At 37.2% G+C, this 27,744-nt stretch overlaps 1 protein-coding gene and 1 long non-coding RNA gene across 5 annotated transcripts in view; one reads left to right on the top strand and one right to left on the bottom strand.

Moving 5' to 3' along the window:
- The window catches only part of BBOX1 (gamma-butyrobetaine hydroxylase 1), a 96,063-nt gene that overhangs the window by 13,471 nt on the left and 54,848 nt on the right, over positions 1–27,744 (bottom strand). For all 4 annotated transcript variants that reach the window (XM_030828619.1, XM_030828618.1, XM_030828621.1 and 1 more), the window contains one exon: positions 21,858–22,056. In XM_030828619.1, the coding sequence (XP_030684479.1) occupies positions 21,858–22,056 (199 nt within the window). The remainder of the gene's footprint in view (positions 1–21,857; positions 22,057–27,744) is intronic.
- The window catches only part of LOC100592477, a 196,576-nt gene that overhangs the window by 121,245 nt on the left and 47,587 nt on the right, over positions 1–27,744 (top strand). The gene's annotated exons all lie outside the window — the stretch shown is intronic.

Genomic DNA, 27,744 nt, shown 5'->3' with positions numbered 1-27,744 from the left:
AAATTTGATACTGGCTTTTCCATTTCTAAAACAAGAAAATGATACTGAAATTTTGGTAGGGATTGTAGACTGCTTTGGGGAGTATTGACATCTTAACAATTTTATGCCTTCCAATCCACGAATACAGGATGCCATTCCATTTCTTTAGGTTTTCTTTAATTTCCATCAGCAGTGTTTTATAGTATTCATTGTACAAGTCTTTTACCCCTGTGATTAAATTTATTCCTAAGTATTTTATTCTTCTGGATGCTGTTGTAAATAGATCTGTTGATTTCCTTTTCAGATTGTTCGTTGCTACTGTTTATAAAGACAACCGATTTTTGTGTTTTGATCTTGTACCCTGCAACTTGCTAAATTCATTCATTAGCTTTAGTAGCTTCTTTTGGGTGGATTTTACGGGATTTATTATATGTAAGATCATTCCATCTGTGAATAGAGATATATTTACTTTTTTATTTCTCATTTGGATGCCTTTATTTCTATTGTCTAATCGCTCTGGCTAGAAATATTGGTGCAATGTTGAATCTCAATGGAGAAAGCTAGCATTTTTGTCTTGTTTTTGCTCTTAGGGAGAAACTTGATTTTTTTTTTTTTTACTTTTAGGTTCAGGGTACATGTGCAAGTTTGTTTTATAGGTAAATTGCATGTCACAGGGGTTTTGTGTACAGAGTATTTTTGTCACTCAGGTAATATATATAGTAGCCAGTAGGTGGTTTTCTTGATCCTCACCCTCTTCCCAACCTCCACCCTCACAAAGGCCCAGGTGTCTAGTGTTCCCTTCTTTGTGCCCATGTGTACTCAATGTTTAGCTCTCACTTATAAGTGAAAACATGCTGTATTGGGTTTTCTGTTCCTGTGTTAGTTTGCTTAGGATAATGGCCTCTGGCTCCATCCATGGTGCCACAAAGGACACAATCTTGTTCTTTCATATAGCTATATAGTATTCCATGGTGCATATGTGCCATATTTTCTTTATTCATTATATTGCTGATGGACATTTAAGTTGATTCTATGTCTTTGCTATTGAGAATAGTGTTGTGATGAACATATGCGTGCATACATGCTCTTTATAGTAGAACAATTTATATTCCTTTGGGTATACACTCAATAGTGGGATTGCTGGGTCAAATGGTAATGTTTTTAAGGTCTTTGAGAAATTGCCAAACTGCTTTCCACAATGGCTGGACTGATTTACATTCCCACCAGCAGTGTATAAGTGCTCCCTTTTCTCCACAACGTCACCAGCATCTGTTATTTTTTAACTTTTTATAATAGCCATTCTGACTAGTATGAGATAGTATTTCATTGTGGTTTTGATTTGCATTTCTCTAATGATTAGTGGTGTTAAGCACTTTTTCATATGCTTGTTGGCTGTGTGTACGTCTTCTTTTGAAAAGTGCCTATTCATGTTTTTTGCCCACTTATTAATGGGGTTGTTTGTTTTTTTGCTTGTAAATTTGTTTAAGTTCCTTATAGATTCTGGATATTAGACTTTTGTCAGATGCATACTTTGCAAATATTTTATTCCATTCTGTATGTTGTCTGTTCACTTTGTTGTTAGTTTCTTTTGCTGTGTAGAAGCTCTTTAGTTGAATTAGGTCCTATTTGTCAATTTTTGTTTTTGTTGCAATTGTTTTTGTTATATTCATCATGAAATCATTGCCAGGTCCTATGTCTAGAATGGTATTTCCTAGGTTATCTTCCAAAGTTTTTATAGTTTTAGGTTTTACATTTAAGTCTTTAATTCATCTTGCGTTGAATTTTGTATGTGGTTTAAGGAAGGTATCCCATTTCAATCTTCTGCTTATGGCTATCCAGTTATCCCAGCACCATTTATTGAATAAGGAGTCCTTTCCCCATTTCTTGTTTTTGTCCACTTTGTTGAAAATCAGAGGGTTGTAGGTGTGTGGCATTATTTCTGGGGTCCCTATTCTGTTCCATTTGTGTATTTATCTGAGAAACTCAATTTTTAAATTACACTCTCGAAACTATTGCTCAGGTCAATAAATAAAACTTTAGGCACCTATGTGTGGCCTGTCACAGTCACAGACACTTCTGTCTTCTCCAAAGTAACTATGACTGTGACTTCTATAGCTATCATTTCCTTGCTTTTCTTTACAATTTTATCAACCAAATGTTCATCCAAGGACACTATGTTTAAACTTGCTCATTAATAACAATTGTTACATGCTTTAAGTCTATTAATCTTCAAGTTTTTCCTTCAAATTGTGCTCCTTACAATTGTTGAAGAACTAGGGAATTTGGCCTATAGAGTTTCCCACAGTCTGGACTTCATTGAGTACATACTCATGGTGCAGTTTCTGGGAAACTGGCAGCAAAATGCAGAGGCTTAGACAGTGTCTATTCTTTCTCTTTGGCAAAGCCACAGATGGCATTATGTTCTTGTATTGCAAGACACATAACACCTGGCTGTCTTTCTTTTTTGATGTTTGTACATATTCATGTTCAATGGCTATATCCATTAATTCGTCAAGGCTTTCAAACAATGAAATACCAAACTGATGCTTTTTTTAAAAAGATTTATCACTCAGAATACTTTTAAGGGGAGCCACTTTTCCTCATCCACTATTTGGTTACTCAGTATAACAGCTTACAGAGGGATGATGAGATAAACATTTGGTGCTTTCTCTTTATTTACCATTTGTAATATAACAAATTTGTTTCCTATCATTCCAAATTGAATAGTTTAGAAAATATTATTTATGAAAAAGTATTAAACTAAATAGAGGTGGTATTTGCACAAAATTGTGAATGTACTAAATGACACACAACAGAATATACTAAAGGAAACTAATTACACTTTAAAATGGTAATAAAAAAATAATTTCAGCTTTTAATTTCAGGGGGTACATGTGCAGGCTTGTTAGATGGGTATATTGCATGATCCTGAGGTTTGGGGTAAGACTGATCCCATCCCCAGATACTGAGCATAGTACCCAATGGGTAATTTTTCAGCCCTTTCCCGTTCCCTCTTTCCCCCCTCTAGTAGTTCCTAGTGTCTATTTTTGCCATCTTTATGTCCATGAGTACTCAATGTTTAACTCCCACTTGTAAGTGAGAACATGTAGTATTTGGTTTTCTGTTCAGGTATTAATTTGCTTACAATAATGGCCTCCAGCTGCATCCATGTTGCTGCAAAGGCTGTGATTTTGTTCTTTTATATGGCTGTGTAGTATTCCATGGTGTCTATGCACCACAAAATGATTAATTTTATTGTTATGTAAATTTTACCTAAATTAAAAATACCTTAGCTTAAAAGTTAAAAAAAAAGTGAATTAAAAAAAGAACTAAGGTTACTTGCAAGTCTGTAGCAAGAAAATAAACCATTATTCAGACTTCGTAAGCTATTACCCTTGGAAGATCCAGACAATGGGTAATTGAAAGGAGGCCATGTTTAAAAATAAACCAAATATGTCTTGAAAAATGTTCACTATATATACAGGCCATTTAGTTGCTGTTATAATGTCTATTAATATATATTCATATACATCAAATGATCTTTGAATAAATAAACACTGAACACCTATTCTATTTCAGTCATTGATTTAGCATCAGAGATATAGCAGGGAACAAAAAGACAAAATAGTAATTATTAAATTTAATAGAGATAGGTCCTACAAAGAAAATGGGGCAAGGTAAAGAGATAAGGAAGGGGGTCAGAGAAGTATTATTACAGAGATGATGCTGTGGGAAGTGCTCTGTGAATAGGTGGCATTTTTCCCCACAGAAACCCAAACAAAATAAGGGAAGGAGAAATGTGAATTTCTGGGAGATGTATTTTAGGCAGAACCCAAAGTGAAAAGGTTTTGAGTTCAGAGTATGTCTAGCGTATTTGTGGAAGAACAAGGGCAGAACAAGGGCAGCATGGTTGGGACAGAGCCACCAGGGGATCAAGAATGGGAAATGCATCAGATGCACAGAGAGAAGCCGGTTTCTGAAGGGCTTTGGGGACTAGGATGAGGATTTGAGATTTTGCTTTACATGTGATGCGAAGCCACTGAAGTTTTCCATTATGTAAATTATTCATTGGAATTGTAGTTTCAAAGAATTGCTCTAGCCACTGAGTAAGGGGTAGATGGTACTGGGAAAAAGGTGGGAGGAGGGAGAGATGATGGTAACCAATTCTCTCCTAAACATGAGAATCATGATGGTTCTTTCCTAACTATGGCTACATGCATAGGAGAGAATGATTGGATTTGAACTTGAAAGGTAGAGTTATCAGGATTCTCTGATAAATTGGATGTAGGATATGAGAGAAATGGAGTCCAGAATGATGCTAAGGTTTTCAGGTTGAGAAACCAGGTGGGGGAGGTCCTATTTATTGAGATTCACTATATAAAAATTTATTATCTGGTGGAGGAAGAAGTTTGCTTCACCTAATTTAAAAAAACTTTTAAATAAGTGCTTTTTTAAAAATCTCCATTCACATATGGACAAAAGAGCACACAAAATAAGACCCTTGGTCTGGATATTTTAGCTTCCCAGAAAGTCACTCTAGGCTGGTATTCTACCCTGCCTCTGGTATTCCCCCATACACTGCGTACTACAACCAGGCAAACCTCTCTAGTGCTTCATGTTTATTTTGCCATTTCTCTGTCAGAAGCTCTTACTGATTCTTCAGTCCCAGAAGGACAGAATTCAGCGCTGCTGATCTAGAATTCAAAAACCCAATGCAATTTTCTAACCTTGCCAACTATTGCCATATTTGAGTCATCTGTTCAAATCATGTTGATTTTAGCACTACACACTTTCCCGCCTTTTTTCTGGTTTCTTTTTTCTGCCAGTTTTTTCTGTTCTTTTCCTGATCTCTGTGCCCATTAATGAAAATCTAGCTCAGGTTCCAACTATTTCATAATCTCAATTCTAGAAAAAGTCTTGGTCTTTAGGTTCAAACGGTACTGGCTTCAAAGCCTTGGTTTCTAATTCATAACTATATAATCTTGGACAATCCATCTATTATTTCTAAGCCTCAATTTATATATTTGGAAAATGGAACAATACATTATTGTATTTGAAATACATTATTTCAAAAACTTGTAACAAATAAGAAAGGTCTATGTATGACACACAGGAGATGCCCCATAGGACTTTTCCTTCCTCTCATTCTCCTGATTACCCAATATTTACTCCTACACTCAGAACTCTCATAAGCATGTTTTATTCATCTCATTTATTAGATCTGAATATGTTAGGGGTTTTATGAAGATGGTTATAATTTTTAAAGAGCTATTGTAAGTCTAAGCTCATTTAAATACACAAATACATAATTCCGCTTCCTCTTCTGGACTGTAAACTCTCTTAGTGTACAACAAATACTTTTGATCTCCTACTAGTAACTAAACCAGTGCCAATTCTAAAGCAAGGAACCAATAAATTTTGACTGAATAAGTGTAAGCAGGGAAGGGGTGACTTTTATGAGCTTTCATTTTCATACGGTGTATGGTAAAGTGTATTAGTAGGGTGGTAGTTGCAGGAGGAGAGTGGGAATACAATCTATAATCTCTTCTCACATGTGGGGATATTTTTCTTAATGAGAAAAAGAGTTTCTCACCTGTTCCCTGGGATTGAGGATAAAATTGGCTATTTTGCTCTATTTTTCTCATTTAAAATTAGGGTGAAACACTTGATATGTCTTTCACTAAGGGTCAAGCAGCCATCCATATGTGGCCATGAAGTGGAAACAGGCTGAGTGAAAAAAGATGGAGTATTATAGTCTGCTGCAACTCATTTCAAATATGCGTCAGACAATCCATTATATTGCAGTGAGAGTCGCCAAGAAATACATGTTCTCTATGAAGTTCACGTCACTCCATAGACCATACAAAATACGGATCCAGACGATTGTCAACACTGGCATTTGAAAAATAATGAACATATGAGAAGAGATTTAAGGAGATCAAAAAAGTAATTTCATCAAGGTGCAGAATGCATAATATCTTCTGACTAAGAAAATGCTGCTGTTTGCACGATCAATAGGAAATGACTATTTGAATTCTTTTTCAAGAGTGGTGATGGTTTTGCATTGATTCACCTACATTCTTTTTCCTGGTTCCTTCTATGATCAAGGGTAAACTGACAGAATTTTACTCTAGCCAAAACCTGGTTGAGATGCAAGGTGTAAGCATTAGCCAGAGAACAGATCTTTTCTTTGACATTAACTGGCCTCTACAGGGATGGGGGTCTGTGACTTGGCTTCATCAGAGCAGTTCTCTGGCCCTCTGAGCTAACTGGCAGGGAATAATAAAACATTTATTAGCCCTAGAGTGTCTTAGGCACAGTATGGGATATGTAGCCTAAAAGTCTATGCTCACATATTATGATAAATCCCATGAAAGGAGCTCACCAATTCCAATCATAAAACATTCTCCTAATGGTCATAGCACAAGTATGGAAAAATCTTAGAAATGTCATCTGCTTTACCTTTCTACCTTGTCATAGAAATGAATCATGCCAAGAAGGCTGCTACTTATTGTTGAGGACACTAAGTTCTTACTTATGCATCCCAAATCCAACTCTCCAAGAAAACACAGCAGAAATAAAATGCAAACATATTTGCAGCCATATAACCCTGGACTTGCCTGATCTTGCAGCTAAGCAGGATTAGGCCTGGTTAGTACTTGGATGGGAGAAACAGGTGCAAATGTGATTCATTGGTCATGAAGGAACTTTTTTAAAAGCCTAGTGGTGAGGCCTTGGTGAGATGAAGGTGTATTTACGTGCATCCCTCATTAGAGACAGATTCTAATGCTATTCCAAGTAAGGCAACAACTCAAGCAGATTACTGAGAATGGCCATGACTGACGTAAAGGTATGGGACCAGATTCTTATAAAACTGAAGAGGCAAGCTCCACATAATATCTTAATCCAATGGTATAGACTTGTTTACTGTTGTGCTGGGGTGAGTGACTGAAACTCTGCAAATTATCCTGCTTTTATCAAAGATGCTATTTTAAACAAACCTAAGTATTTCCACTGAGCCATTTGTGTCATTCTCAACATTTCTTCTTTATTAGTCTTGATAGCGGTCTATCAATTTTGTTAATCTTTTAAAAAAACCAGCTCCTGGATTCATTGATTTTTTTGAAGGGGTTTTTGTGTCTTTATCTCTTTCAGTTCTGCTCTGATCTTAGTTATTTCTTGTCTTCTGCCAGCTTTTGAATGTGTTTGCTCTTGCTTCTCTAGTTCTTTTAATTGTGATGTTAGGGTGTCAATTTTAGATCTTTCCTGCTTTCTCTTGTGGGCATTTAGTGCTATAAATTTCCCCCTACACACTGCTTTAAATGTGTCCCAGAGATTCTGGTATGTTGTGTCTTTGTTCCCATTGGTTTCAAAGAACATCTTTATTTCTGCCTTCATTTCACTATGTACCCAGTAATCATTCAGGAGCAGGTTGTTCAGTTTCCATGTAGTTGAGTGGTTTTGAGTGAGTTTCTTAATCCTGAGTTCTAGTTTGATTGCACTGTGGTCTGAGAGACAGTTTGTTATAATTTCTGTTCTTTTATATTTGCTGAGGGGTGCTTTACTTCCAACCATGTGGTAAATTTTGGAGTAAGTGCGATGTGGTGCTGAGAAGAATATATATTCTGTTGATTTGGGGTGGAGAGTTCTGTAGATGTCTATTAGGTCCCCTTGGTGCAGAGCTGAGTTCAATTCCTGGATATCCTTGTTAACTTTCTGTCTCATTGATCTGTCTAATGTTGACAGTGGGGTGTTAAAGTCTCCCATTGTGTGGGAGGCTAAGTCTCTTTGTAGGTCTCTAAGGACTTGCTTTATAAATCTGGGTGCTCCTGTATTGGGTGCATATATATTTAGGATAGTTAGCTCTTCTTGTTGAATTGATCCCTTTACCATTATGTAATGGCCTTCTTTGTCTCTTTTGATCTTTGTTGGTTTAAAGTCTGTTTTATCAGAGACTAGGATTGCAACCCCTACCTTTTTTTGTTTTCCATTTGCTTGGTAGATCTTCCTCCATCTCTTTATTTTGAGCCTATTTGTGTCTTTGCATGTGAGATGGGTCTCCTGAATACAGCACTCTGATGGATCTTGACTCTTCATCCAATTTGTCAGTCTATGTCTTTTAATTGGAGCATTTAGCCCATTTACATTTAAGGTTAGTATTGTTATGTGTGAATTTGATCCTGTCATTATGATGTTAGCTGGTTACTTTGCTTGTTAGTTGATGCAGTTTCTTCCTAGCATTGATGGTCTTTACAATTGGGCCTGTTTTTTCAGTGGCTGGTACCGGTTGTTCCTTTCCATGTTTAGTGCTTCCTTCAGGAGCTCTTTTAGGGCAGGCCTGGTGGTGACAAAATCTCTCAGCATTTCTTGTCTGTAAAGGATTTTATTTCTCCTTCACTTATGAAGCTTAGTTTGGCTGGATATGAAATTCTGGGTTGAAAATTCTTTTCTTTAAGAATGTTGAATATCGGCCCCCACTCTCTTCTGGCTTGTAGACTTTCTGCCGAGAGATCCACTCTTAGTATGATGGGCTTCCCTTTGTGGGTAACCCGACCTTTCTCTCTGGCTGCCCTTAACGTTTTTCCTTCATTTCAATTTTGGTGAATCTGACAATTATGTGTCTTGGAGTTGCTCTTCTCGAGGAGTATCTTTGTGGCGTTCTCTGTATTTCCTGAATCTGAATGTTGGCCTGCCTTGCTAGATTGGGGAAGTTCTCCTGGATAATATCCTGCAGTGTTTTCCAATTTGGTTCTATTCTGCCCATCACTTTCAGGTACACCAATCAGAAGTAGATTTGGTCTTTTCACATAGTCCCATATTTCTTGGAGGCTTTGATCATTTCTTTTTACTCTTTTTTTTCTAAACTTGTCTTCTCGCTTCATTTCGTTCATTTGATCTTCAATCACTGATACCGTTTCTTCCACTTGATCGAATTGGCTACTGAAGCTTGTGCATTCGTCACGTTCTCATGTCATGGTTTTCAGCTCCATCAGGTCATTTAAGGACTTCCCTACACTGGTTATTCTAGTTAGCCATTCGTCTAATCTTTTTTCAAGGTTTTTAGCTTCTTTGTGATGGGTTCGAACTTCCTCCTTTAGCTCGGAGAAGTTTGATCGTCTGAAGCCATCTTCTCTCAATTCATCAAAGTCATTCTCCATCCAGCTTTGTTCTGTTGCTGGTGAGGAACTGCGTTCCTTTGGAGGGGGAGAGGTGCTCTGATTTTTAGCATTTTCGGCTTTTCTGCCCTGTTTTCTCCCCATCTTTGTGGTTTGATCTACCTTTGGTCTTTCATGATGGTAACATACAGATGGGATTTTGGTGTGGATGTCTTTTCTGTTTGTTAGTTTTCCTTCTAACAGTGAGGACCCTCAGCTGCAGGTCTGTTGGAGTTTGCTGGAGGTCCACTCCAGACTCTGTTTGCCTGGGTATCAGCAGCAGAGGCTGCAGAACAGTGAATATTGCTGAACAGCAAATGTTGCTGCCTAATCCTTCCTCTGGAAGCTTTGTCTTAGAGGGGTACCCGGCCATGTGAGGTGTCAGTCTGCCCCTAATGGGGGGTGTCTCCCAGTTGGGCTACTAAGGGGTCAGGGACCCACTTGAGGAGGCAGTTGGTCCGTTCTCAGATCTCAGACTCCATGCTGGGAGAATGACTACTCTCTTCAAAGCTGTCAGACAGGGACATTTAAGTCTGCAGAAGTTTCTGCTGCCTTTTGTTCTCATGCCATTTTTTTAAGGTGAAAATTAGTACCCCAAACACAAACTAGAGAAACGAAGATAACCTTTCTGATATCTAGAATAGCTCTTACTCAATCCATTAAACTAATATGAAAATCTCCACAAGACCTAAAGATATAAAGTAAAGAGAGAGGTTTAAATGATAGTGGTGACATAATTTAAAAGAATCTCTCTGAATTCTCCCTATACAACATGTAGAGTGAGAATTCAGGAATTCAATGACAACATCTAAACAAAAATTAAGTGATAAGATATTCCCATGAACTGGGAAATAGGAGGGGATAGAGACAAACCTTTCGAAGCCAGAAGACCTATATGATATTGGCAACTGTGCAGGAGAAAGCAGAGAGAAGCAACTGGGTACATGATGGATCTAAAACATTCCCAAATCACTAGCAGGTATTTACTGGACAGTGCAGTGGGGCAATGTGAGAATGGCAGTTAAACTTCGGAGGGGATTTCTACATTCCAATATAGCTGAGTACATAAGGTCCATGATAAGGGATCTGAATAGTCTGGAATTCATGAATTCTAGAAACTAACCAGATAAATCTCCCTTCCATGACCTTCCTTCTGAGAAGAGTGCATATTGAGTAGTACAGGAACAATATACACAAAAAAAAAAACCACAAAGTCCTGATAAAAGTGAAGGAGAGGAACTAGAAGGTCTTAGAAAGTTGTCAGCCAGTTTTGAAATATAGCTTAAAACCATGAATTTAAAAAGGTTTCTGAATCATATCTCCTTTTAATAGTTAAGGAAAACAAGTTTAACGTAAAATTAGCAACAACAACAACAACAACAAAAATCAAGGTTTAAATTCAAAATTATTTTAAGAGAAAAACCCAGGATAAGTAGCAAAATAGCATACCTACAGACAGGCAGTACATGTCAGAAGGACAGGCCACCCCCAATAAAAAAAATAAAATACTATTTTTTTCTACCTTCTGTTTTTTTTATAACCACTTCTAATGAATCCAAAAGTCTTCATCAAAATGGTCCAATATGTAAAAGAATAATCTACATCAGAATTAGAAACTCAAAAATGGACTGATGTATTAAGAAAAGAAAAAAATTTAAAAAGTCCTTAAACAAAGAATAAATTAGAAGGAACGCAAGATCAAATAAGGATAACAAGCCTTTAGGTAACTGGGAGATAAGAGGGAGAAGAATTTAAAAGAAATCAATAGAAATGATTTGAGAGAAAGTAACAAGAGGACCGGCAAAGAAGACTTAAGATATGCATAATAGGACTCCTCAGAAGAAGAAGCCCAAAGCAAAGGAACAGAACAGATACTAAAAAATATGATTCCAGAAACATTTTCTGAAAAAAAAATTTAAAGCTGTTCCCTAAAACAAATCATATCCTCCTAGAAAAATGTGTCCCAGAACAATCAATATCAAGACATAGTCTATAAAATTACTAGACTTTAAACAACAACAACGCAAATTCAAAATCCAGGTAAAAATGTCAAATTACTTTTTCTTGTTGAGACGGAGTCTCACACTGTTGTCCGGGCTGGAGTGCAGTGACATGATCACTGCAACCTCCGCCTCCTGGGTTCAAGTGATTCTCCTGCCTCAGCCTCCCAAGTAGCTGGAATTACAGGCACCCACCATCATGCTCAGCTATTTTTTTGTATTTTTAGTAGAGACAGGTTTTCACTATGTTGGCCAGGCTAGTCTCAAACTCCTGACCTCGTGATCCACCTGCCTCAGCCTCCCAAAGTGCTGGGATTACAGGCATGAGCCACCATGCCTGGCCATCAAATTACTTTTAAGGAAAAGAAAATCATATTACCAGTAAAACCATAAGTGACATATTAAAGATGCTGTGAGCCAAGAATTTATATTTAGCCAAGCCAATTTTCAAGTATAAAGGCCTTAAAACTGCTGTCAACATGCAAGAATTCATAGAATACTGTTCCTATGAGGCCTTCCTTAGGAATTTACGAGAGAATGGACTTCAGAAAACCAAAATGAATAGATACGTTGATGTAAGTTTGGTGCTGAGCAGTAAATTTATGTTTACATGAGTTAAATTGTAGGGGAGGAAAAAAAACATACTGAAAAAGTAAAAAGTAGAAGAACCAAACTGCAGTGGTAAGGATGCATGTGATGATAATACTCTAAACCAGGAAAGAAAGGAAGTGAACACCATAAAACTTAGGAAAGCCATTACATTTGGGGAAAAAGGCAAGGTTTATGCTTGGTTGGGATATGTCAATGGGTTTTGGGGTGGCTGGCAACGTTCCATTTTTTGACCTGGCTGGTGTTTAAGGGTGTTTGCCTTATGATTGTTCATTAGGCTATACATTTATTTTATGCGACTTTCTGTATCTGTATTATATTTTACCACAAGAAACCTATTTTACCAAACGCAAACCTCACTTTTCTCCCCAAATGTAACAGCTTTCCTAAATTTTATGGTGTTCACTTCCTTTCTTTCCTGGTTTAGAGTATTATCAACCACATGCATCCTTAGCACTGTAGTTTGCTTTTTCTATTTTTTAGCTGTTCAATATCCTTTTTTTCCTCCCCTACAATTTAATTCACATAAACATAAATTTACTGCTCAGCACCAAACTTATGTCAACGTATCTACTCATTTTGGTTGTCTGAAGTCCATTCTTAGTAACAGAGAATAGAACAGTGGTTACAAGGGATGGTAGTAGGAGAAAAGGGGAGATACTTGTCAAAATGGTAGAAACATTTGGTTGTTACATGAATAAGTACTGGAGACCTAAAGAACAGCATGGTGACAATAGTTGATAACAATATATCATATACTTGAAATTTCCTAATAAAGTAGATGTCAGGTCTTTTTGCCACAAAATATAAAGATAACTATGTGAAAGAATGGATATGTTAATCAGCTTGATTGTGGCAATCAAAATGTCATGTTGTACACTGTAAATATATACAATTTTTGTCTCTTGTACCTCAATAAAGCTGCAAAAATAATTTAAAAATAAAATTAAAAAAAGAAATCTTTGTTGTACATTTATTTTTAAAGGTTAATAATACTGCCATTAATAAAAATCAAGTCAGGTCGTGATAGAAGGATGACAACTACCTGTAAAAACATAAAGAAAAAGTTGTAGCAATTTGCTCCAAAGGAAGCCCAAAGGCTTCATTATAAAAAACAAATAATGTAGTACATTGCAAAAAAGTGAAAAAATTAATGAGAATTCCACATTAAATATATTTAGTAGGGTTCTTTTTGAGTTGGAGGCAGTCAAATTTTGCTTAATACATTTTATTAGAACAAGAATTGGGTATTAGTTTTGATTTTTTAATGTGAAAGATTGAATAAAATGTTTTCTGATTCTGTATTAATTGCCATTTTCCTTTATGTAAATGGTTGGTGATAATTTTAACTTAGGAGAAAGCAATGAATATTCTGGTGCTGTCATTCTACTTAATTTGATAAATTTCTATATAATGCTGTCTAATTATCTCCTTGCATCTGAGCAATCAGCAGTTATTATGGCATTGGAAATTAGGAGGCAAATGTTAGATAACAATGAACCACCATAGTAGCATGGTATAAAGGAAAGACTGCATGCTATTGAGTCAAGCAAACCTGGGTTTGTAGCCTGATTGTTCTGCCTCATTTTTTGGGGGGATAATGAGTTAATGATTCTTCTCAGAATTGTGAAGATTCAAAATAATGACTGTAAACCGCTGAGCTCAATACTTAGTACATAAAAGGGGCTTAATAAAAAATTATTTCTACCATCCCAATAACAGCCATCTGTCCTGGCTGCACAGAGTACAAGCAAGGAAGGAAGGTTGTATGTGTGTGTGCTGGGGGTGGGGTGGGGTGTCAGAGGACCTGTTGAAAAGCAATTGCCTTAATTGGTTATCTCATACATTTTCTCAAGTGATTTCTAAAAGACCATGAGACACAGAAATTATTTTTCCTTTCATTCATGAGATGACTTCATACTCAAGTGGTTTTGTTGGCAGCAGTATTAATTACTATGAAACTTAATATTACAAAGGGAACCCGGGAGACTGGCTCTTGGCTGATAACATAAGCTGAGGTTCACAATGGCTCAAAGAACATAGCTTGTTACTCTGCTTAAGAAACCCTAATACTTACTAGAATACACATTTTAAAGAGTTTTTTTGTCCCTCTACCCAAGCATTATAATTAGCACATTAAGTTATTAAGGAGTCCCAGTGTAGATTTTTAAAAAGTAGAATGGGATTACAATTAAATTTAGAACTCAGGCAATTTTTCTTTGTCTTCTTCTCAGTTTGAATTATTTCTAGGTTGATTTTTCATAACCCAGAAGACATTTTTATTCAAGAAGGGCTGTGTGGTTTTCTCAAGCAATTTCCTAATTAGAACATCAACAAATGGGTAAACTTGTTTTTTCTTTCTCTAATCCCCACACTTCACAACTGTTTTCTGGTAACAAGTATTTCAAACAAGTAGCTGTTTCAAAGTCAGATTTGGAGGCTGTATTTATGGTAGGAGCAATATCTTAGGGGTGAGATGCCAAGAAATAGTAATATTTTTCACTTGTACATCCTTAAATACAATCTAATGTATGAAATGCTGCTGGGCTGGCTTACAAGACATCTTTCAGAAATGCGAACAGGAGTCTAGTGGATTCTGGAAAGCTATATATTATAGTTGTACTTCCCAGAGGCCATTTCAATATTGTGAATTCTTAACTGGTCTGGCTGGTGGATTAGATCAACAACTCACTAGACACATTCCTATTTGACCTTATTTTATTTATCCAATGAAGCCTGCATGCAAGGAACTCATGAAGATATAACACTGGGCAGTAGTAGTAGCATTCTATGTTTTTCCAGCAAACTTTCACCCAAGGACCTCAAAGGACATAGCAGGTATTAAAACACCCCTGAAGAAAGAGTGAGGCAAGTCCTCAGTAGAGGAGGATCAGAGAGATCCGGGAAATTACATGAAAAGCTCAGATCAACTTCTCACTTACAAATACAGCCAATGGTGAAGCCATGATTAGACTGCTTCCCTGTTGATCCTCTGAGCAGCTCTCAAGGACATAATCCTGTACAGATGCTCTGGGGCACTGGGTCCCCAATTCTTCCTAAATTTTTTGGGTGTAAAGTTTCCAAAGTATTTATTTATATTTTCTACTATAAACTTGTGGCCTTATAAGTTTTATTCAGCAGGAATATAGCTTCCATGCAGTGCTATACAAGATAAAATTTGACTACCACCAAGATCCACATTTATTTTATCTCCTTTTCCTATTGCCTCTTGCCTTCTTTATTTCATTCCTTGAAGTTCATATTTCAGATTTTTGTTTCCAATTTTACCCCATTATTCTTACCAGTGTAACCCTCATTACATGTATTAATGCAATTTGCTGGTGCCAGCAAATAAAACGTTCTTAGAAAAAAAACAAATCTGAACTTCTGGGCTCAGTTCTGAAAAGAAGGATGTCTCGCTAGCTAAGGTTAGAAGTTTTATTCTCTTCTGCTTGACTTTTTGGGGAAGAAGAGTCACTCTGAGTTGCCCATGAGGTTAATTTTTAAATTATGGACTGATAAATTTTGACAATGTTGTCAAAGAGTTTTTGTTGTCTTGTTCAGATGGAAGTCTACAGTATCTTACTTAGCACATATTCCCTTTCATTAAAATTTCCTGAGAGATAATTGTGTCAGGTGCTGAGTTAACAGTAAAGATACAACCCTGATTATGCCACCATTTATGCCTATAAGAAGCTCAACATGACAGTGGCAATGGCAATGATATCTTAGTTTTCAAAGGTTAGTTTGACTGGTAGAATTACAAGCAGGATAGTTAATTAATAATAAAAAATATAGTTGACAAATATTTTTTAAAATGACACTGTACCCTTCCCACCAAGTCTTTCTTTCTCTCCCTTTCTCTGTGTCATGCACACAAACATACTCACAGATGAGCTTATGTAAATAATAATTCCCTGGCCTCTCCAGTTTATTTAGTTGTCCAACTCATTAAAAAAGGAATTTTCAGGGTTTGAGTTTTGCCATTTTAGAGAAGATTGTCTGAATTTCTCAATATTATCTTACCAGAATTATAGTATGAAAAGACCATGCATTGCTACAGTCCAGCATAAAAAACAGTAGCGACATCTTACATGAGTGTTGTTCATTTTCTCTTACTAATATAATGCATGTATTACTACTAAAAATAGAATCTGCAACAAAAAGTAGAAATTGCCTTACTTTATGTTACAAATTTGTGGGAGAGAATTTCCACTTCTCTTTCCTGATGGGCCATCAAGAGTGCAAAACTGGTTCATTTGAGTGAGGAGCATATAATTATTTTGTTTTATTATAATGCCAGGTCTTGGGGATGAGGTACTGGTAGTGGTTTCACAGAACAGAGGCTGGGAGAAAATTTCTACTGTAGTGCTACAGAGGATGCCAGATCAACGGCAGGATGTAGCAGGTGTGGTGGTTGGAAGGGAAGAGGAAAAATGTTAGTAAGTCAAGTGAAAAGGGCAAGAAAGGCCAAAAAGCAGCCAAAAAGACATGAAGACTTGGCACTGGTTGTCTGTAGTCAGAATAAAGGTCCAGGAGATATAAAAGCAAGAGAGATACATACAGCAAACAAAAGGTTAAGCAGGAAGAGAAAGAAGCAGTCCTGAACAAACAAGTGAGAAAGAGACGGATTTAGGGGATGGCCAGGAATGGGGAAGAATGGCATGTCATAGAAATGGCATGTGTCTGAGTTGGATTAGCTTGAGGATGGGGAGGAAGGGCTGCACAGCATTGCATAATCTTAATTAAATTTATATTATTTTGCCACACCTATTTACACAACGGTAGCCTGTGTAAATTTTGAGGAGTGGATTCATTTTGTCTGAAGATAATATTGGTAGATGAGTATTTCCCCATCTTGACCATGCTTTGCATCATTCTGGGGATCACCTTCCTGTTATCCACCCTCTTTGAACTGCTGTTGGCATATATTGACTGTCATGTTCCCTCAGTTGGAATGCCAAAAGTCCGGGGTTACTTTTCAGTCTGTTCCTTCGCTTTATGGAATTTTTATTGGCCTAGATTACTTAAAGGAAGCCAATTCAAGTATTTACATTTACCCACATACAGCAATTACAAAAGATATTTTTTCATAAAGTAGAAACCCAAATCTAAACCCAACAAAATGCCTAGTACAGTGCCATGCATGTATTAGTATTCAAGAAAGATACTCTGTTTGATTGACAGAAATTGTACTTTCTTTGGGATTTACTTTGTAGGACACATTCTGAAAAAATATCCTAACTTGGTATAATCATTGAAAATGACAGTATATGATAGAATGTAGTTTACAATAACTGTTTCCCAATGGATTAAGTCATGTCATAAAATTCATTTCTTCAATAATATCACCTTTCCTAAAAGGGCTCCAGAAAATTATTTTCATTGATTTTCTTTTTTTTTGTTGGGGAAGAAAGGACATGAGATGAGGCATTTTGGTGCTGGTCTGTAAAAACTTTGTGTTAAATCAAAGGTTTAAATTCTCGAAAAATTGTCTTTTTACACACTGCTCCATGTTTACATGTATCTGACAAAATTGACAATGAGAGTTTCTTTACCTACTCTTATTCTTTTGTCCCAGGAAAGTATTCATCATTATCAAGTGAGTAAAGTTACTGAGCATTTCACATGGTTGCGTAAAAAAATATTGTCTAGATGATGATGTGCTACAAAATAATGACAAGCATCAGAGAAAATACAGATGTGGAAAATGACATGCATTTTTGTCCTGAAAGTTATTGCCATTTTGATTTAGTTGAACATAAGTTTATAATGGTGAAAGATTCTAATAATTATTGCATTCATCTGCTGGTTTATAGTCCTTTACAAAGATTTAGGCATGATTTATTCATTAAACATTTATTCCTTGCCTTCTGTATATGAAGACTACATGAAATGCTGCAATCTACTGTTTTTCTGTTCATCCAACCAACCACTTAACAATTGAGATGACAGCCAAGAACCAAAAATAGCTATTCTCATTCTCATTTTAGACTCATGCACTTAACATTTTTGAAACTAATAACCCTACTTGAATGGAAAAGTGCGAGGTGGGTATTAGTTTCCCAAGGAAGGCATGTCTAACGTGGCACCATCAGCAAGCTATTATTGTTTTAGGCACCTAACCAAGAGCAGTCATAAGCTTCCTTGAAAAATCTGCATGGAGAGCAAAGTTTACTTTTAATCTGTTCCTACATTCCTTTCTCTATCCCTCTCCTATTGTTTAATCACTTTTCTCCATTATTTATTGTGTGCATTTATTCATTCCGTTCACTCACTCATCAACTAATTATTTTTGAAACAAGAGTAAGATACTTTCCCAGTGGAGAAACAAAGATATGAAAGGGAGGGACATTGTTTAAGGCAGCTACTGAGTCTGTTCTGAAGATGTCATATCCAGGCACAAACAAAGTAGAAAGAATAATGTGGTAAATGCCATTTAGTGCACATCATTGTGAGAGTTCAGATGACGTAAAGCGCCCAAGTTATATCCCAACGGAGACCTGCCTTCTATTGAAGTCCCCCTGCCTTTCAGCCAGAGGTTCTCAAACTTGGCTGCACATGAGAATCACCTGCAGAGTTTTGAAGAGTCCTATACTCAGGCCAAATACCAGTACTGTTAAAAAACAATAAAAAAAGAAAAACAAGCTCTGGAGATGGGATGCAGATGTCAGTATTTTTTAAATTGGCTATTCCAATAAGCAGCTTAGGTTGAAAACCACTGTTCTAAGTATTCTTTCTTCTTTTAAATCTATGTTACCCAGACTTCAGTATCACTTTTGCACATTACTATGCAGAGAAATGGAAAAAGGGAACAACGTTAGAGAAAATATTTATTTTTCTTATTCTCTGAACAACATCAACAAAAACAAAAAAGCAAATAAAACAACTAACAAAAACAACAAAACTGTTCTGTCAGTTCTTGAGGTAGAGAATTAAAAATTGTCAAAAAATATGTGGAGAGATCTTGATAACCAGTGGTAGAAGTAAGGGGTAAGCTGGAAAGAAAGGCATTTTCTGGCATGCGCATAATTTGAGAGATTCAGGTAAGAAATGTGATCATCTAAGGAAGGTGAGATGGGATAGGTTAACTTATCTGGTTAGATGGCAAGGTCCATAAAGGACATGGAATGGTAGTAGGAGGTCTGATTTGTTTTGACAACAGACCTTTAGTATTTATTCCAATAATTTCACAATATTAGATCAGTGGCCAAATTATTAAGCCCTTTTATAGGACAAAACAAAACACACATAATAAATCAAGCTTAGATTCTGACCCCTAGTGTGATAGGCTTGGGGGCTAGTTTAGAGAACTCCAACAAAGAGCCCCAAATTTGGCCACTCTTATGAAATTGTGAAATTCCTTGGAATAGATACAAAAAGTTTGTTGTCAAGGATCCTCAACTACAGTACCATACAAAATAATTTCATAGCCCTAAAATATCCCCTGTGCTTCACCTTCTCAATACTCCTCCAAACCCCTGTCAAACAACCATCTGTTTTCAGCCTCTCTAGTTTGCCTTTTTTAGAATACTGTATGAATGGAATCATATAGTACAAAGCTGTCTCACACTGGCTTCCTTCACTTAGCAATATGCATTTAAAATTCATTCATGCTTTTGTGTGGATTAATAGTTTGTTCCTTTTGATTGCTGAACAGTATGAATGTACCACCATTAATCAATTCACTTTTGAAGGGCATCTCAGCTGCTTCCAGTTTTTGGTGGTGATTGTGAACAAAGCTATTATCAACATTCATAGGAAGATTGTTGGACTTATGTTTGGACATAAGTTTTCAAATCAGTTTGGTAAATATATAGGATGGTAATTGTTGTGTTGTATGTTAAGTCTACATGTAGGTAATAAAAAGAGTAAAACTATATTTCAAAGTGGCTGTGTACCCTTTTGCATATAATCCAGTAATGAAAGACAATCCTTGCCAGCACTTGTTATTATCAGGCCCTTTTTTGGATTTTAGCAACTTCTAATATGTTTATAGTGGTATTCATTATTTTAATTTGTGTTTCTCAAGTAGCACTGTGTTGAGCAATGTTTATTTGCCATCTGTATATCTTCCTTGGTGTGGTGTCTGTATAGACTTTTTGCCCATTTTTATGATGGGGTGTTTGTTCATTTGTAGTTGGGTTTTAATTGCTATTTTTGATGAGCTTGCTAGCTTTTTTTGTGTAGGTCAGTGTTTCAGAATACATGTCCCTCATGCATCAAAAAAAAAAAAAAAAGTTTGTTGTCAGCAAATAAAACTAAGTAAAATGACTTAGAAGAGATTTGTTTCAAAGTGTCCTGTTTAACACCAGTGGCTAAAAGCTCTTCTTTTCCATTTGCTTTCTTCATATTATTGACAGCAAGGTAGAGCAGAAAGTCCATAGATAAGACAAACTCTGGTTCCTTTATTACTATCTGTGGGCACTTGGGTTACAAATTAATTCTCTGGGCTTCAGTTTCCTTATCAGTGAACTGAAGGATAATATTTATTTCAGAAAGTTGTTGTGAGAATTAAATGAACAATACATAATACAGTTAAGTCTCTTAATAATTTTGAGACTTTCCCCCCTCTTTCCTTTGTCTGTTGTTGTTGCTGTAATCTCTAGGGCAGCTCAAATTCTTGCAGGTGTAAGGGAGATACAAATTTTATACAACACAAATCCACTAATGGTAAATGTAAGTTTCAGAGTCAGAGTAGGTGCTGTGTTGTCTAAGTCTAAACGTGGCAGGGGTGGCAGAGTCTTTCAGTGATTGAATATTTTTGGCCTCCTGTTTATCTACAAACCAAGTCTTACTCTAGTTTAGGGGTGGCAAACCTAAAGAGTAGCAGGGCCCTTGCAGGTCTGGAGAGGGTGGAGGATTTTGGCAAACTGGAGAGTGAGTCTACACTCTTTTCAAGGGCAGCCTCTACTTGTATGTAGCAGATTGTTGACATGCAAGGATTTAGGCTCTGTTGTTGCTAGATATGATTTTTCAAGAAAAGTCAGGTCCACATGTAATGTAAAATCTCCCAGTTTTTAAGTGTTGACAACTAATTCCATTTTCTTTCAACATCATGTTGGCCAAACCAAACATCTGAATACAGCCCGTGTGCTTCCAGTTGCAACCTTTGGAGTTGGAAGGTCCCTTTCACTTTCAATGCTCTCTACTCTATGAGCCCAAGAATAATTGTATTAATCCCACATGAAGGGCTCACTCTAAAGAAATACAGTTATACTCCCACGTCTACATAAGTGTTTCCTGTTGTTAGTGTTTCACTATCCATAATTAATGTTACCTCCTAGGAAATTCTTGTGCAAACAGCCTCTTGTTCCAAAGTTAAAATCAATTATATCTCCCTGTTACTTACTAAAGCACATAGGCCTAATTTTATGAATGTTAGTTTTATCTTTTTAACACGTCTGTGACTGATTTTAATTTCTCAGGGCCCAACTTTATTTTCAGCCAACTCTTGGGGGTAAAAGTTTAATGAACTTTAACATCAAGTTTAATATGTTGTAAAGTCTTGAAGAAACACAGTCTTTCATCACACCTGTTATGGAATAAATTATGTCCCCCCAAATTCATATGTTGAAGCCCTAACCCCCAATGTTTGGAGATAGAGCCTTGGGCCCTAAGCTAATAGGACTGGTGTCCATAGTAGAAGAAGAAGGGACAGCAGGAGTGTGCTATGCACAGAAGAAAGGCCATGCGAGGACACAGTGAGAAGGCAGTCATCTGCAAGCCAGAAAACATAAGCCTCACCAGAAACCAACCCTGCCAGTACCTTGATCTTAGACTTCCAGTTTCCAGAACTGTAAAAAGAAATAAATAAATTTCTTCTGTTTAAGTTATCTGATCTGTGATATTTTGTTATGGCAGCCCAAGCAGACTATATACACCACCTATAACTAGCCTGATGTCTTTGGTGCCTGGTGTCTTTGGGCTTTTGGGCTCTTAAAAAAATTATCATTCTCAGCAAAATACTACTTTTAGACTCTTCTTTTTATCTGACTTCCTGCTCAAGACATTATGAAAATTTCTGTATCTTCAATCTAGGTGGTCTTCCTCAGTTGGGAAATATTTCAAACTTTATCTGTGATGGCAGAATACAAACCGTTTGGTTACTCACCCATAAAATGTGAGATAGAGGAAACCCATCCTTTTCCCAAGTTTTGAAACTTCTCCTGGTTTGTCAGATGCTCCGGTGAGTCGTACTATGCCTACTTTCTTGAGGGTGGAGAGCCACTTGTATGCATGTTCATCATATCTTAAAACATCTTCAAAATCCAAAGTGGGTAGCTGGAGCTCTGAGCCCCAGTATTGGCATTCTGTGAATTCATAAAATGAAGAAATCAGATGGGATTACATTCTTTTTACATAAGATGATAACCTCAGAGAAGGGTCTAGTTCATTAAAGTTGATCGTTGATTTATAATGGAGTTTATTAAATGTTATTCATATTAGAAATGCCCAAGTCACTAGACCTTTCTTCCTTGGCACCACACCAGTCTGTTATATGCCTCCTGCTTATAACTGTGTCTGGCCCATAGCAGGTATTCAATATGCCCCATTTGTTAAGGGAATATTGTTTAGCTGATGAATGACTCTTGATCTGTATGTTCTTAGGGCTTCTCTGCATGGACACTGCTTAGAAATAACTCTGAGATACTGTATGTGTTAACAGCCAAGTTATATCGCTCAACTCCAAATAGATGATAAAATCAAAATGGTAGATTAGAACAGCATATGTCTATTCTTGGGAGCTGGGGGTTGAGGAGAGCTTTGACATGGTAGATACAGCTCTTCTTTCCTCTTATTTCACCTGTTAAGAAGCAACCGCTGGGATCAAGTAATCCTTTGGGGTTAGCAAGAAAAGATGAAGGTATATTCCTGGAATGCATAGACCTTTTAGTGGGAGTGCCACACAGATAAGGTCAAATGCTTTCCATTAGCTCTCTCATTCTTCATGATTAAATGCTCATAAAAATGCTTAATTGAGAAAACAGAAAGAAAAATGTAAAAAATAATTGGCTTGCAAACTGGGCTCTCCCAAAGGAAGTGGAATACAGAGGAAATGCAAATTTGCCAAGGCAAATAAAACAGATATTACCAACTAAATTCAGGAAAAACCTGACTCTAGCTAGTCCATTTGATTTCTTCCTTCCTTGGTAAGAAAATTGCCCTAGGAAGGTAAGCCTTCCTAAAAAGTGACAGAATGAGAACTTATGATCTCAATATCATTGTGAGCAATGCTTTACTTTTCTAGCTGGGGAATGTGTCATTTTATAGAAACAAAATAAAGCCCCCTGTTTAAGAATGAAGAACGGTGCCTCTTGTAGTAATTGTGGACTGGAAACCATTGCTTCTTTGATGTCAGCATAGCTGTTTCTGCAGAAATAGGAATTTTTGTAGGCGTCAGATAGTGGCTTTAGTAGTAAAAAGATATATGCAGGTGCAGGGAGCCACTTCTTGCTCTTCCACCAGCTAGTTGCATAAGGACATTGGCAGAGGTTAGTAGGTGTGTATGTATGAAAGCCTAATTAGGCTATAAATGCATATATTGCCAAAGTTTCTGGGTTATTAAGCACAGCAGTTTGCATGATGAGCCAGAATTTCTAGGACCAAAATTGCAAACTGTAAATGAGGCCTCCCTAGAGCTGCATTAATTATTTTTTACTATGCTAATATTCGTTAGTACTGAACACATTCCACAGGCCCCAGTGACTTACTGTATCGTCTCTGAAAGTTGAGCTGATATCCAGCCACTGGTTCTGAATTCCTAATTTTAACTCTTTTCTCTCTGTGAGGAGTAACCAGAACTGAAAGAACTATACAGTCTTTCCAGCTCCTTAAGCATTGTTTTTCAAGTGCTTCTGATATTTGAGAAAACCTTAGAATTTAATATTAATCAAGTCACTTTGGCAAAGAGAAACAGGTCAGCACATGGGCCATGTTTTATTAGACCAGAGCAAGTTGCCTAAATCAATAACAGACAATGAGGCATGAAGGTTTCAGGATGATTATACATTTTGGGGGAGGGAGGAAGGATGGTTTGATACAGTTTCTTGGTATTTCTTGATTATATCAGCTACCTAATCAATAGTCATTTGTTGGTTTATCTTTTCAATAAGGCTAATATTTTATCATGTCACAAGGCATGGTGATAGGCAGTAGGTTTTGAAGAGTTCACAGTCTATAGGAGAATTTGACATGGAAGGTGGCAATTAAAACAAAATATAATCATTGCTATAGTTGAGATATGTTCAGGATACCAAAAAGGTATCTGTTGCAGGAAGTCAGGGACCCCAAATGGAGGGACCAGCTGGAGCTGCAGCAGATGAACATAAATTGTGAAGATTTCATGGACATTTATCAGTTCCCAAATAATACTTTTATAATTTCTTATGCCTGTCTTTATATTAATCTCTTAATCCTTTTATCTTCATAAGCTGAGGATATACATCACCTCAGGACCACTGTGATAATTGCATTAACTGTGTAAATTGATTGTAAAATGTGTGTTTGAACAATGTGAAATCAGTGCACCTTGAAAAAGAACAGAATAACAGTGATTTTTAGGGAACAAGGGAAGACAATCATAAGGTCCGACTGCCTGCAGGGTTGGGCAAAAAGAGCCATATTTTTCTTCTTGCAGAGAGCCTATAAATGGATGTGCAAGTAGGGAGGATATCACTAAATTCTTTTCCTAGCAAGGAATATTAATATTAATACCCTGGGAAAGGAATGCCTTCCTGCGGGGAGGTCTATAAATGGCTGCTCTGGGAATGTCTGTTTTATGAGGTTGAGATAAGGACTGAGACACGCCCTGGTCTTCTGCAGTACCCTCAGGCTTACTAGGGTGGGGAAAAAGGCCGCCCTGGTAAATTTGTGGTCAGACCAGTTCTCTGCTCTCAAATCCTTTTTTCTGTTGTTTAAGATGTTTATCAAGACAATACGTGCACCGCTGAACATAGACCCTTACCAGTAGTTCTGCTTTTGCCCTTTGTCCTGTTCCCTCAGAAGCATGTGATCTTTGTTAGACCCTTACTATTAGTTCTGCTTTTTGCCCTTTGAAGCATGTGATCTTTGTACCTACTCCCTGTTCTTACACCCCCACCCTTTTTGAAACCCTTAATAAAAACTTGCTGGTCTGAGACTCAGGTGGGCATCACAGTCCTACTGATATGTGATGTCACCCCTGGCCTCCTAGCTGTAAAATTCATCTCTTTGTACTGTCTCTCTTTATTTCTCAGCCAGCCAACACTTATGGAAAATAGAAAGAACCTACGCTGAAATATCGGGGGCAGTTTCCCCCAATAGGTATCAAATTTTCTGATACCTTGTCTAATGTTCTTTCTTTTTTTTTTTTTTTATTATACTTTAGGTTTTAGGGTACATGTGCACAATGTGCAGGTTTGTTACATAGGTATCCATGTGCCATGTTGATTTCCTGCACCCATTAACTCATCATTTAGCATTAGGTATATCTCCTAATGCTGTCCCTCCCCCCTCCCCCCACCCCATAATAGACCCTGGAATGTGATGTTCCCCTTCCTGTGTCCATGAGTTCTCATTGTTCAATTCCCACCTATGACTGAGAACATGCGGTGTTTGGTTTTTTGTCCTTGTGATAGTTTACTGAGAATGATGTTTTCCAGTTTCATCCATGTCCCTACAAAGGACATGAACTCATCATTTTTTATGGCTGCATAGTATTCCATGGTGTATATGTGCCACGTTTTCTTAATCCAGTCTATCATTGTTGGACATTTGGGTTGGTTCCAAGTCTTTGCTATTGTGAATAGTGCCGCAATAAACATACGTGTGCATGTGTCTTTATAGCAGCATGATTTATAGTCCTTTGGGTAGATACCCAGTAATGGGATGGCTGGGTCAAATGGTATTTCTAGTTCTAGATCCCTGAGGAATCGCCACACTGACTTCCACAATGGTTGAACTAGTTTACAGTCCCACCAACAGTGTAAAAGTGTTCCTATTTCTCCACATCCTCTCCAGCACCTGTTGTTTCCTGTTTTTTTAATGATGGCCATTCTAACTGGTGTGAGATGGTATCTCACTGTGGTTTTGATTTGCATTTCTCTGATGGCCAGTGATGATGAGCATTTCTTCATGTGTTTTTTGGCTGCATAAATGTCTTCTTTTGAGAAGTGTCTGTTCATGTCCTTTGCCCACCTTTTGATGGGGTTGTTTGTTTTTTTCTTGTAAATTTGTTTGAGTTCATTGTAGATTCTGGATATTAGCCCTTTGTCAGATGAGTAGGTTGCAAAAATTTTCTCCCATTCTGTAGGTTGCCTGTTCACTCTGATGGTAGTTTCTTTTGCTGTGCAGAAGCTCTTTAGTTTAATTAGATCCCATTTGTCAATTTTGGCTTTTGTTGCCATTGCTTTTGGTGTTTTAGACATGAAGTCCTTGCCCACGCCTATGTCCTGAATGGTATTGCCTAGGTTTTCTTGTAGGATTTTTATGGTTTTAGGTCTAACATTTAAGTCTTTAATCCATCTTGAATTAATTTTTGTATAAGGTGTAAGGCAGGGATCCAGTTTCAGCTTTCTACATATGGCTAGCCAGTTTTCCCAGCACCATTTATTAAATAGGGAATCCTTTCCCCATTTCTTGTTTTAGTCAGGTTTGTCAAAGATCAGATAGTTGTAGATATGCGGCATCATTTCTGAGGGCTCTGTTCTGTTCCATTGATCTATATCTCTGTTGTGGTACCAGTACCATGCTGTTTTGGTTACTGTAGCCTTGTAGTATAGTTTGAAGTCAGGTAGCGTGATGCCTCCAGCTTTGTTCTTTTGGCTTAGGATTGACTTGGCGATGCAGGCTCTTTTTTGGTTCCATATGAACTTTAAAGTCGTTTTTTCCAATTCTGTGAAGAAAGTCATTGGTAGCTTGATGGGGATGGCATTGAATCTATAAATTACTTTGGGCAGTATGGCCATTTTCACGATATTGATTCTTCCAACCCATGAGCATGGAATGTTCTTCCATTTGTTTGTATCCTCTTTTATTTCATTGAGCAGTGGTTTGTAGTTCTCCTTGAAGAGGTCCTTCACATCCCTTGTAAGTTGGATTCCTAGGTATTTTATTCTCTTTGAAGCAATTGTGAATGGGAGTTCACTCATGATTTGGCTCTCTGTTTGTCTGTGATTGGTGTACAAGAATGCTTCTGATTTTTGTACATTGATTTTGTATCCTGAGACTTTGCTGAAGTTGCTAATCAGCTTAAGGAGATTTTGGGCTGAGACAATGGGATTTTCTAGATATACAATCATGTCATCTGCAAACAGGGACAGTTTGACTTCTTCTTTTCCTAATTGAATACCCTTTATTTCCTTCTCCTGCCTGATTGCTCTGGCCAGAACTTCCAGCACTATGTTGAATAGGAGTGGTGAGAGAGGGCATCCCTGTCTTGTGCCAGTTTTCAGAGGGAATGCGTCCAGTTTTTGCCCATTCAGTATGATATTGGCTGTGGGTTTGTCGTATATAGCTCTTATTATTTTGAGATACGTCCCATCAATACCTAATTTATTGAGAGTTTTTAGCATGAAGGGTTGTTGAATTTTATCAAAGGCCTTTTCTGCATCTATTGAGATAATCATGTGGTTTTTGTCTTTGGTTCTGTTTATATGCTGGATTACATTTATTGATTTGCGTATGTTGAACCAGCCTTGCATCCCAGGGATGAAGCCCACTTGATCATGGTGTATAAGCTTTTTGATGTGCTGCTGGATTCGGTTTGCCAGTATTTTATTGAGGATTTTTGCATCAATGTTCATCAAGGATATTGGTCTAAAATTCTCTTTTTTGGTTGTGTCTCTGCCAGGCTTTGGTATCAGGACGATGCTGGCTTCATAAAATGTGTTAGGGAGGATTCCCTCTTTTTCTATCGATTGGAATAGTTTCAGAAGGAATGGTACCAGTTCCTCCTCGTATCTCTGGTAGAATTCAGCTGTGAATCCATCAGGTCCTGGACTCTTTTTGGTTGGTAAGCT

Source organism: Nomascus leucogenys, chromosome 15 (assembly GCF_006542625.1).
Source record: "Nomascus leucogenys isolate Asia chromosome 15, Asia_NLE_v1, whole genome shotgun sequence".
Taxonomy (NCBI): Eukaryota; Metazoa; Chordata; class Mammalia; order Primates; family Hylobatidae; genus Nomascus; species Nomascus leucogenys.
The sequence above is the reverse complement of the archived record's forward strand: the minus strand, read 5'-3'. Positions and strand labels throughout refer to the sequence as shown.